Below are 12,719 nucleotides of genomic sequence, written 5' to 3'. Positions count from 1 at the left end.
ATCATCAGGTCAGACCTAAGCTTACTATCCTTTCACGGTACTTCTTCAGGATGATTTACTAAGGAAGGAAGAGGGCCTCAGGGACAGATAGTTGTATTTGATTTTTTTTTTTTTTAAATAGCTTTTTATCTTGAAATAATTTGAAACTCACAGAAAATTTTCAAAAATTAACAAAATATTTACATTTGTCCTGAGCCTAGATTTCCCAATTGTTAATGTTTTGTCACATCTGTTTCCTTCTCTCTGGTTGTTTTCCTGAGTCATTTGAAAATAAGTTGCAAATATGATGCCTCTTAACCCTAAATACTTATGAGAGAGGCAGAAAGAAAGAAAGAAAGAAAGAGAGAGAGAGAGAATGAATGAATGTCTTCCATCCACTGGTTCACTCCCTAGACGGCCGCCAACAGCCAGGGTTGGGCCAGATCAAAGCCAGGAGCCAGAAACTTCATCTGGGTCTCCCATGTGGATGCAGGGGCCCAAGCACTTGGGCCATCTTCTGCTGTTCATTAGCAGGGAGCTGGATCGGAAGTGAAGCAGCCTGGTCTAGAGCCAGTGCCCATATGGGACGCCGGTACTACAGATGGCAGCTTTACTCGCTACCCCACAGTGCTGGCCACTTACGTGTATATTGCTTAATGAGGACATTCCCTTATAACCACAATATTATCAATTATCAACCACAATTATCAAAGTAAAAAAAAAAATTAACCTGGGGGCCAGCATTGTGGCATAGTGGATAAAAGCTGTCTTGCCACCAGCAATTCATATGGCCATCAGTTCAAGTCACAGCTTCTCTACTTCTGATGCAGCTCCCTGCTAATGCACCTGGAAAAGCAGTAGAGGATGGGCCTAGTGCCTGGGGCCCTGCACCCATGTAGGAGACCCTGAAGCAGCTCCTGGCTCTTGGCTTCAGCCTGGCCCAGCCCAGGCTGTTGCAGCCATTTGTGGAGTAAACTGGGAGACAGCAGACAGACCTCTCTCTGTAACTCTGCCTTTCAAATAAAAACAAAACAAATATATTGGTACAATATGATAAGCTACAGGCCTTATTCTAACTGGGATGCAGTTTTGAAATATGTATCAATACTCTTATTTCTGCATAATCTGTGACTAAGGATTTACTTAAATCAATAGCATTTAGCAAACTACAGTCTGTGAGCTGTTTTTAAGGAAGTTTTATTAGAAAACAGCTATGCTCATTGTCTAAAGCAGCTTTTAGAGCCAGAATAGCACAGCTGAGTAGTTGTGACAGTGACTATCTGGCCTACAAAGCCTTAAAATTATCTGACTTCATAGAAAAAAGATATCACTAATTGTTCAGAATAAATGTAAGCACATATACACAAAATGGCAATAATTATAGATTTCTTTAAAGCATCAAAAACTGGGGGAAAAACCCAATGTTGATCAGTGAGTGTACAGTTATATTAATCAGTGAGTGTACAGTTATATTAAGAACACAGTGAAATACCATGCAGACATTAAAAACAATGACCTGTGTCCCCGAGAAATATGATCACAGTATATGATCATGTGAGGATAAAGGCAGGTTACAGAATTAAATTATAATCTCCTCCCTCCCTCCCTCCCTCTCTCCTCTTCCTTCCTTCCTTCCTTCCTTCCTTCCTTCCTTCCTTCCTTCCTTCCTTCCTTCCTTCCTTCCTTCCTTTCTTTCTTTCTTTCTTTTTCTTTCTTTCACAGGCAGAGTTAGACAGTGAAAGAGAGACAGAGAGAAAGGTCTTCCTTTTCCGTTGGTTCACCCCGCAAATGGCTTCCATGGCTGGTGCGCTGCAGCCAGCATGCAGCACTGATCCAAACCCAGGAGCCAGGTGCTTCCTCCTGGTCTCCCATGCAGGTGCAGGGCCCAAGCACCTGGGCCATCCTCCACTGCCTTCCTGGGCCACAGCAGAGAGCTGGACTGGAAGAAAAGCAACCGGGACGGATTCCGGCGCCAGAACCCAGGGTGCCGGTGCCGCAGGCGGAGGATTAGCCTAGTGAGCCGTGGCGCCAGCCTCATTTTATTCTTTAAAAATCCACATTCTATATGTGAATAGCATGACCAAGTATATGTCTTATAGAGTTTTTAAAAAGATTTATGTATTTTTTTTTTAAGATGGATTTATTCGAAAGGCAGAGTTACCGAGAGACAGAGGCACAGAGAGAAAGAGATCTTCTATCTGCTAGTTCATTCCCCAACTGGCCACAATGGCCAGAGCTGGGCAGATCTGAAGCCAGTAGACAAAAAACTTATGCTGAGTCTCCCACACAGGTGCCGGGGCCCAAGGACTTGAGCCATCTTCCACTGTTTTCCCAGGTCACAGTAGGGAGTGGAGCAGCAGGGACTCGAACCGGTACCCATATGGGATGCCGCTACTCCAAGAGGTGGCTTTATCTGCTAAGCCACAGAGTCAGCACCTATACAGTGTTTTTAAAAAGTCAACAGTAGTCTCTCTGGGTAGTGGAATTATGGTTGATTTTGCAGTCTTCTTTATTGTTTTCTAATTTTTTTTCTAAAGGGGAAAAATAGCCCAAACCAATTTCCAAACATATATACTTTTTAACTTATAAAGATGCCTATTTTATTGTTAAAATATTCAAGTTTCCTCAAATTTCAAAAATAAATATACCATCACTAATATTAAAAATCTGTTGGGGCTGGGACTGTGGCACAGCAGGTTAAAGCCCTGGCCCGAAGTGCCAGCATCCCATGTGGGTTCCGGTTCTAGTCCCAGCTGCTCCTCTTCCATTCCAGCTCTCTGCTATGGCCTGGGAAAGCAGCAGAAGATGTCCCAAGTCCTTGGGTCCCTGCACCCCACGTGGGAGACCCGGAAGAAGCTCCTGGCTTCGGATTGGTGCACTCTGGCTGTTGCGGCCATCTGGGGAGTGAACCAGCGCAGGGAAGACCTCTCTCTCTGTGTCTCTACCTCTCTCTGTAACTCTGTCTTTCAAATAATGATAAGAAATCTGTTCTTGAGGCTGATGTTGTGGTGCAGTGGATTAGCCAGCCACCTGCAAAGCTGGCATCCCATTTTGGTGTGGGTTCAAGTCCCAGCTGCTTCACTTCTGATCCAGCTCTTTGCTAATAATGTACCTGGGAAAGCAGCAGAAGATGGCTCAAGTACTTAGGCCCCTTCACCCATGTGGAAGACCCAGATGAAGCTCCTGGCATCTGTTTGGTCTAGCCCCAGCCATTGCAGCCTTTGGGGAAGTGAACCAGCAGATGGATGATCTCTTCTGTAATTCTGCCTTTCAAATAAATAAAATGAATCTTTTTTAAAAAAAATCTGCTCTTTAGGATATTTATTTCCTCATGCTCAATGGCTTCCTACTTAAACTTCTGATAACATTCTCAGTGCTGATCAATTTAGGAAAGCTAATTCACACATTTTCATTTAGAAAACAAGCCATGTGTCATACTCTAAGAAATACGCTTACCCAGAAGCAGTTTTATTTGTAGTGATTAACAAACATTCTTATCTCTTCCAGTATACAGCATACTGTGTATTTATAAACTGAAATATAACCACCTATTTGTCTAGTACAATCCAATATCAATGTAAATGAACATGCTTTTAAATGGGAAACACAGCTGTCTCAAACACCTTTAACCTATTCATGCTCAATATTTATGTGGAGAAATATAAAATACCTAATGGAACTATGAAAAGGAGTGATTTAAAAGGACATATGAATTAAGTGTTGTTACCCATTTCCACTTGCCTGTTTGAAGCAAATGCAAAAATTTCAACTTAGTTTTATTTCCAGTTTATTCATTTTTGAAGTCAATTACTAAATGACAGAACTTCACTTTTTAAAGTGTTGAGTGCAGGAGATCTCCAAAGTTTAGTAACATGAACTACTACTTACTCAATGTTCCAAAACTATGTTAGCAATTACAGATAACTAGAAGTGTTTTCCATGACATGACATTAACACTCTATACCTCAGAAATTTTAAAATTTCTTATCTTAAAATATTCCTGAAATTTAATGTTTGCCCATATTTTATTCTCAGTTGAGATGGATGGCAATTAGTTGATATCTATCCTCTTATGATAGTCCTTAGTAAATGTGCTCATGTTCTCAAATCACCATATGGCCCTTTTTTATTAAAATAAAAAAAAAAAAACAGATTTATTTGTTTGCTTGAAAGGCAGAGTTACAAACAGAGACAGAGAGAGAGATACAGATCAAGATTGATCTCTATCCCAGATGGCTGCAGTGGTAGGGGCCAGGCCAAGCAGAAGCCCCAAACCCCACCTGGGTCTCCCCGTATGTGGCAGAGGCTCAAGCACTTGAGTCTTCTGCTGCCGGAATTCCAGGAGCATTAGCAGGAAGCTGGACTGGAAGTGGAGCAGCCAGTACTTGAGCTAGTGCTCCAGTGGTTTAACCTACTTTTAACAACATAGCCTATTTACAAAAAATATAAAAGGATGTATTATTTATTTGGAAGGGAGACTGATGGAGATGGGAAAAGGGAGTAGGGAGATTCCATCTGTTAGTTCATTCCCCAAATGCCTGCAACAACCAGGGCTAGTTTAGGCCAAATCCAGGAACTCCATCTCCATCTCCTATGTGGGTGGCAGGAACCCAAGTACTTGGGCTATCATCTCCTGCCACCAAGTGCATTAACAGGAAACTGGACGGGAAGCACAGAAGAACCAAAACTTGATTACAGGCACTCTGATATGGGTATGAGTGTCCCAAGAGGTGGTTAACTCTCTGAACCGTGCCTGCCATGGTCTTCCTCACCAAGATACTGTAAGGATTTAGAAAGGAGTGGAAGGGTGGTTTGGTGCAGCAGTTAGGTCACAGATTAGGATGCCTGCCTCCCAGAGCAGAGTGCCTGGGTTTGAGTTCCAGTTCTGCTCTTCATTCTGGTTTCCTCCTAATGGGTACTCTGGGAGGGAGCTCAAGTAGTTCCACCCTTGTTATCCATGTGGTAGACCTAGATTGGCTTCCCAGCTCCTGGGTTCAGCTTGGCCTGGTCTTGGCTGTTGCACGCATTTGGGGAGTAAACCAGAGAATGGGGGAATCTTTCTCAACTAAATAAAAATTTTAAAATGGAGTGAAAGCAAGGAACTTATAAGAGCACACAAATATCTGCATTAAAACAGGAAAAATCAAAGTGGTGTGGCATTTAGGCAAAGTTTAGTAATGACAGTTGCTATGTACACTCTGAGACGTTTACTATCATGTCTATTTTAAAATATATTTATTTACTTGACAGGCAGAGACAGAAAGAGAAACAGATGGATGGATGGATGGATGGATAGAAAAGGCACTCCCATCTGCTGATTCACCTCCCAAATGTCAGCAATGGCCTGGCTGGTCTCAGGCCAAAGCTTGGAGCTGGAATCCAATCCACAGTCTCCCAGGTGCATGGCAGGAGGTCAGCCAGTTGAGCCATCACTGCTGCCTCCCAGGGTCTGCATTAGCAGGAAGCTGGAGTCAGGAGCCAGAGACAGGTATTGAACTCAGGCACTCCACTCCCATATGGGATGCAACTGTCTTAACCACCAGGTCAAATGCCTGACTCTATTACCTCCATTTTAGAGATTATGAAATAACTTGCTCACAGTCATAGAAGTGGAATGGAACAACATGGACTTGAGCCCACATCTTCTGGGCACCATTTGTGGATACAGTATTGAAGAAGGGACAATTACTAGTGTTGGATTCACACTGCCTGGGTTTACAGACTTTTTTACCACCTCATATCTGGGTAATTTGAGTAAATTATTTTCTCTCTGTCTGTTTCCCTGTATGTAAAACAAAATAACAGTGTCTATTCTCATGGGGTTGCTCAATGAGGATTAAATGATTAATGCATATAAAGCCTTAAAACTATGACTGGCACAGAAATTGTTCATCTTTTGTAATGCTAACTACCACTGAACTAACGACACCTAGGCAGGGAGTTAGAGACAGATGTCTAACTCCACCTCTCATAGCATTTTCCTAAGTCAGCAGCTACCTCCTAGTTCTGCACCCAGGATCTGTATTTCACTAAGTGGTTTTTTAATGGGAAGGTGCTGCTGTGTTTTTGAAAAGGACGTTTTAGTTTATAAGAAAGTATGGATGGAGGCCGGCGCCGCGGCTCAATAGGCTAATCCTCCGTCTTGCAGCGCTGGCACACCGGGTTCTAGTCCCGGTTGCCCCTCTTCCAGGCCAGCTCTCTGCTATGGCCCGGGAGTGCAGTGGAGGATGGCCCAAGTGCTTGGGCCCTGCACCCCATGGGAGACCAGGATAAGTACCTGGCTCCTTGCTTCCGATCAGCACGGTGCGCTGGCCGCAGCACGCCGGCCGCGGCGGCCATTGGAGGGTGAACCAACGGCAAAAGGAAGACCTTTCTCTCTGTCTCTCACTGTCCACTATGCCTGCCAAAAAAAAAAAGTAAGTATGGATGGAAAGAATCAGTTTTACTTGATCAAGGGTCTTAAACAAGTTTAAAATGGTTTTTTTTTTTTTTTTTTAAGATTTAATTGAAAGAGTTATAGAGAGGGAGAGGAGAAGGAAAGGAAGGGGTGGGAGGGGGAGGGAGGGAAGGTGGGAGGAAGGGGAGGGGCAGGAGGGAGGGAGGGACCATCTTCCATCCACGGGTTCACTCCCCAGATGGCCGCAGTGGCCAGGGCTGAGAGCCAGGCCGAAGCCAGGAGCCAAGAGCTTCATTCAAGTTTCCCACTTGGGTGACAGAGGCCTAAGTACTTGGGCCACTCTCTGCTGCTTTTCTAGGCCATGAGTAGCCAGCTGGACCAAAGTGGAACATGAACCAGTGCACATATAGGATGCCAGCATTTCAGATGGTGGCTTTACCCGCTACACAATTCCAGCCCCCTAAATGTTAAAGTTTTATGAACACTGCTTCCTTAACTTGCTCTCAAAAGCTCTTTAAAAGTAAAACAATCTAGGTTCTTACTAGGGTATTGTAAAACCAGTCTGCTTTATTTTCATGATCTAAAAATAATATAAAGTCCAAACTGTTCATCTTAATAGATAAGACATTTAAAGTCATCTCAATGCTGAAATAACAGCATTGAAAAGACAAAAACAGAAACAGAAACCAGTAAATAAGAGATGTGCATGGGGAAAATCCCCTCTCTGGACTGACATGTTAGTTTCCATACCTTAAACCCAACCTGTCCAGAATGGGACCCTGTCCCTCCCCTCCTCCTTCTCTCAGCATACCTCACCTTTCTGGTTTCCTCTTTCACTCCTAGAGCCCCTCCATTTCCAATGGTACCTAAGCCACACTGATTCTCTTTTTCCACTTCCATTTTCACTAGCCTGGTTGACTTTGATTATCCCTCACCACTGTTTCAGATCTTTGCCTTGTCAAATCATCCCTTGACGTTACTTAGCCATCGCTGCCAGATTCAATAAACATTATTGTTGATCGCCCACTATGTGCAGACATTTTAAATCTAGAACCTCATTTAGCCCTCAGATGATCATTGGAAGCCCCAATAGTCTCACTTAACAGAAGAATGAAGAATTTGTGGATTATAGGTTTAGGGACTTCGAGTAAGCTCATGCTGCCAATAAGTAGCCTGTGACTCAATTCCGGCTTTAAGTACACCTATTGGAAGATTCTGACGAGATCATTTTCATTCTAAAAGGTTCCAGAGTTCCTACTGTCTCAGAGAATAACAGCCACACTTCTTAGCTTGATATTTTAAAGTACTATAACATGTCTGACCTATTCATTCTTGCTTTACATAATCGTCCTATGCTACAATATTTTTTTAAAGATTTATTTATTTGAAAGGTAGAGTTACAGAAACGCAGAGAGAGAGAGAGAGAATATCTTATCCGCTGGTTCAATCCTCAAATGGCCGCAATAGTCAGAACCGGGCCGATCTAAAGCCAGGAGCTTCCTCCGGGTCTCCCACATGGATGCAGGGGCCCAAGCACTTGGATCATCCTCTACTGCTTTCCCAGGCCATAGCAGAGAGCTATAGACCATATGGGATACTGGCACTGCAGGTGGAGGCTTTACCCACTATGCCACAGCGCTGGCCCTCCTACCATATTCTTTTGCCCAGCTTGGATAACTCATAATATCCTAAATACACAGAAATATTCTCTGTCTTTATTGTGGTTTATGCCTGGTCCCCACCTTGAAATGCCCTCTGTGCCATCTCAAAATTCTACATGTACTGTGAGGCAAAGTTCAAATGGCACTTCCTTGATATATTCTTTTCAGGTTTTCCCTAAAGAAATGAATGCTACTTCCCCTTTATCAGAACCACATAGTAGCTTATTCTGAATCTCTTACAGCTAACAGTAATAATGGCACAGTGCTCAGAGCACTAGTGACCCTGTATCCCCCACTGCTTATTTCTCTTGAAGGCAAGGATTATACAATGCCTTAAACTTCTTAGTCAGTTTCTTCCCTTCTCATACTCAACAGTGACTTAATACTGAATTGGTCTGTTTATGTTTCTGTATTTAACATAAGCTCCTACCCCTTGCTTTAGAACACCTGTGAAAGGGAACTGCATCCCTTATTTTTAACCAAGATGAAATTGAAGAGTGGAAGTGTCTGTTGCACAGGACTTATATTTAAAATTTCAAAAGCACTTAGTTGACTTAAGAAGCCAAATTATAGAACATTATATATAGTTAAAATTTCATTGAGTCCCCACTGTATTCTCAAGTATTATCAAATTGAACTAAATCAGAGTTTTCATAAAAACTGACATTTCCAAAAGAGCTTTATTTGCTTTAATCTTTTTCTTCTTTTTGATAAGATTAAGACTGTAAATGGCAAATGGTTAAACAGGAGCACCAAAATGCTGTGTGCAAGGCATCTGGCCTTAAACAAACACTCCAAAATGCCAACTCTGAGGCACCTAGGCTGACGTATTCATAAGTCTGTCTGTCTCTGATGCTCTTCTTTGAAATCACAGGTCTTCAGTGAGCTCCTTTAAATTCTTTGTATGAACAATATGTGCACAGATCTGGACTTTGATGCCAATTATGCACATCTGTAAACTAAAATCCTCACTTGAAAAATCAGGTTTTTCTCAAAAGTAACATTGAGCAGTAAATTTCATTTTGTGGACTTCTTCACCTTAAACATTTTTTATTTAAAGCACATATAAGATAGGCTCAAAGGGGGAAAGGTAACATTAGTGTGACTGAAAGTTATGTGGAAACTCTGGAGGTCTGCAACGAAGAGGACTGAGGATACAAATGGAGGCTCAAGGAGAGGAAAGCCAAGTCTTCCCACCATTCTCTGAACATCTGCTGAATCCCAGTGCTACGAGCAAAAACCATCACGATGCCTGCTGCAATGGGAGATATTGCTGGAGGGAACCCAGATCAAGTGATGAGACTAATCACACAAATATAAATGTGAACTTCCAACTGTGATGTGTATTTACCAAGAAACTACAGGGTAATCAGGGAAGGTTTCCCAGAGGAAATGATGACTGATGTATTTAATAGTCAAGCTCTGATAAAACACCTGAGTATTCCAAAACAGAAGGAGTTTAAAACGTGGATGGCTAGTTGGTGATGGAAGAACTGAGTACCAAAGAGGAGATAGTAAAGAAATTCAAATATGAGAGCAGTGAGAAGTCATTACCAACCTTAGGCTGAAGGACAGAGGGAGAGTGGAGAACAGGGGCTACAGCACCACGAAGTTGGAAACATGGTGGGCTTATCCTGTGAGAAGCACGGAACCATGGAGGACAGCGTGGCTGCCAGACCCGGTACACAAGGCAGAGGAGGAGAGGAGGAGTACCCTCCTTGGTCCACTCCCGTTTCCCATCAGGTTTTCACACTGGTCAAACCCAGCTGAAAGCTGGCTGGCACTGAAAACTTGAAATAGATCCTGCAAAGGTCAGCCCTCTTACAGCACAGAGCTGAGTGAGGCCCAGGAAAGCGTATGAGGTCAAACAAGGTAAGGTCTGGCACAAGAAAGAGTTACGTGTGAGTGGAGAGAGGAGTTGGGGAAGGGTACACATGTGTAAAGGTATACAGGGAATACAGTAAACAGACTATGGCAAAATGAAGAAGTGAAATGGGAATGAATGAAAGATGACCAGTATGGTTAAAGCAGAAAATGGGAGGGTTGAAGGGAAGGCAGAGAAAAACACAGGGAGGATGGCAAGGAATGACTCTATTGGTTATAACAAGGATTTATCCTTATTCAATGAGCAGTAAGAAATCATCAAGAGGTTTAAGCGAACAACTGATGGAATCAAATATTTATCTTCAAAGATCACTCATCTTCTTCTCTTGCTCCCAGGATGCTACCTGAACAATGGCAACATGCCAAGGATTCTACCAGGTACATAACACACAGCATAAAAGGAATAAAGCATTATCTGTGCCCTGCTCAAATGTGTAGCATGAGTACAAGCATTATCATCAAAGTGTGTTTAAGTATTCTTTCAGCATTAATCACCTGATTTTTATCAGGGAAGTGAGACTTAATGTCATAGCCCCACTGACTTAGTAAACGTGTTAATTAAGTGTCCTACGCTTTACTTTTTGTATTTATATGCTTTCACTAATCACTCACCTTTGTCTTTTCAGGTGAAGAACACTAATTTTTTCCCCATGCATTCATCTTTACATGGCTATCTCATTTCCATGTTAATTTTAATTCTCTTTCTCCCCACCTTATCCACATCCAGCTGTTAGAATTTCTTGCAGAACAGCAACCGGAAAAGCACAAATTATTCCCTCTGTGAAAATAGCACGGCTTTTAAATAGAGCATAAAAAGACTTCATTTTGTGACATCTACAAGAAAAGCTGAATTTCTTATTTTGAAGGAACAGTGACATTTTGTTTATTTCTTAAAGCAGTCTAGGTCCCATGTAATTTATTTTTATTTTTATAAAGATTTATTTTATTTATTTGAAAGAGTTAGAGAGGTAGAGCCAGAGAGAGAGAGGGAGAGGTCTTCCATATTCTGGTTCACCCCTCAAATGACTGCAACGGCCATAGTTGAGTAGATCCAAGGCCAGGAGCCAGGAGCTTCTTCTTGGTCTCCCACAAGGGTGCAGGGACCCAAGGACTTGGGCCATCTTCCACTGCTTTCTCAAGCAATTGCAGAGAGTTGAATTAGAAGTGGAGCAACTGGGACTTGAACCGGCATCCATATGGGATGCCGGTGCTGCATGCTGGCGCTTTAACCTGCTGTGCCACAGCGCCAGCCCCGATCCCATGTAATTTAAGTGTAGTCTGGAATTCTGTCATATATACAAGGAAACTTCAAACAGTTCATGGAAAATGGAATGAAAAGGTACAAAAAAATTTTAAATCCATGCAGTTTTTTTCATAGTATGCATTTAACTTTGTGAAAACGTTTCATAGTTGTCTTCCTTCATTTTGTACCTCTTGAAACTTCTTAGAGAAGCTCAGAGCCATGTACAAATCTGACTCTATACCATACATTCCTTCTTCTAGATCTATGTTGTCCAATAAGGTAGCCACTAGCTATACAAGCACTTGAAACGTGGCTAGGATGAACTGAGATTCAATCTGTGGGTTAACTGTAAAATATACACCAGATTTCAAAGACTTTGTATGAAAAAAGAATTCAAAATATCTCATTAATCTTTATGTTGGCTTCATATTAAAATGACAATGCTTCAGATATATGGATCAAACATTACTAAAATTTTTTTCACTTTTAAAAATATGCCTATTAGAAGATTTAAACTTAGATACTGGTTTGTGAGTTTCATTAAATCACTGAATATTATACTTGGGGGCCAGCGCTGTGGTGTAGTTGTTAATTCTCTGTCTGCGATGCCAGCATGGCATATAGGCACTGGTTCTAGCCCCAGCTGCTTCTCTTCTGATCCAGCTCTCTGCAGTGGCCTGGGAAAGCAGTGGTGAATGTCCCAAGTGCTTGGGCCCCTGCACCCGCATGGGAGACCTGGAAGAGGCTCCTGGCTTCACATTGGCCCAGCTCCAGCTATTGTGGCCGCTTGGGGAGGGAACAAGCAGATGGAAGACCTTTCTCTCTGTCTCTTCCTCACACTGTTTTAACTCTATCTCTCAAATAAACACCTCTACCTATCTGTGTCTCTATCTCTAAAATAAATAAATATTTAGAATATTAGACTTGGTCATTCTTACCCTATTTTCCGTATCTTCAAGCTAGATCTGTTTGTGACAACGTATTCTCCTAGTAAGTAAAGAGATTTTTCAGAACTTCTGGTATGGATTTTTGGTAAGAAGCTTTCTGAAGGGTAAAAACACATTTATTAATTCCATTTGTTCTCAATGCTCATTTACATCTTAATATTAGACAAGACTGATTTCCCTAAATATTGTTTTTTTCTCCCCTTCCTCAGCCAGTTGCTTTAACCTTTACTCTTGAAATACAGAGTTGTTGGGCACTACAATAAGTACCTCTAAATCAGACTCAATCTTGGCAAGAGAACGTGGCTGATCTTATTTTGAAGGCCCTTGCTTTCAAATCTCATCTCTCTACACTTTCTGATTTCTCCTTCCTCTGCTCTGAAGGGCTTCCATGATCACAACTTCTAAACTGTCTCCTAATTATTAGAATAGCATTCACAGTCCAGTTTTTGTTACAGACAGTGGAATTAATGGAACACATACAGATAGATCTTTCAGTCAGAGGCTCTTTGTACATGGGGAAAGTATTTTATAGACTCTAAAGTACTAGATATATTAGAGATTTGGACTGCATCTCTCTTTTCCTACCTAACAACTGTTCTTAGAAAGCA

The 12,719-nt window shown here is 42.0% G+C and overlaps 1 protein-coding gene across 11 annotated transcripts in view; it reads right to left on the bottom strand.

The window, feature by feature from the left end:
* Positions 1 to 12,719, bottom strand: part of PDZD8 (PDZ domain containing 8) — a 97,755-nt gene that overhangs the window by 36,291 nt on the left and 48,745 nt on the right. For 2 of the 11 annotated variants that reach the window (XR_016221533.1, XM_089313955.1), the window contains exon 4: positions 12,103 to 12,208. The exons of 7 other annotated variants lie outside the window; for them this stretch is intronic. Coding sequence is in view for 1 of the 4 variants with exons in the window: in XM_089313955.1 (XP_089170081.1) it covers positions 12,152 to 12,208 (57 nt within the window). In the remaining 3 variants the exon portion in view is untranslated. Of the gene's footprint in view, positions 1 to 10,533; positions 10,700 to 12,102; positions 12,209 to 12,719 lie in introns of all 11 variants that reach the window. 2 more of the 11 variants (XR_016221531.1, XR_016221534.1) reach the window with 2 other exon arrangements.

Source organism: Oryctolagus cuniculus, chromosome 15 (genome assembly GCF_051225735.1).
Source record: "Oryctolagus cuniculus isolate XC-2025 breed Fujian yellow rabbit chromosome 15, ASM5122573v1, whole genome shotgun sequence".
NCBI lineage: Eukaryota > Metazoa > Chordata > Mammalia > Lagomorpha > Leporidae > Oryctolagus > Oryctolagus cuniculus.
The sequence above is the reverse complement of the archived record's forward strand: the minus strand, read 5'-3'. Positions and strand labels throughout refer to the sequence as shown.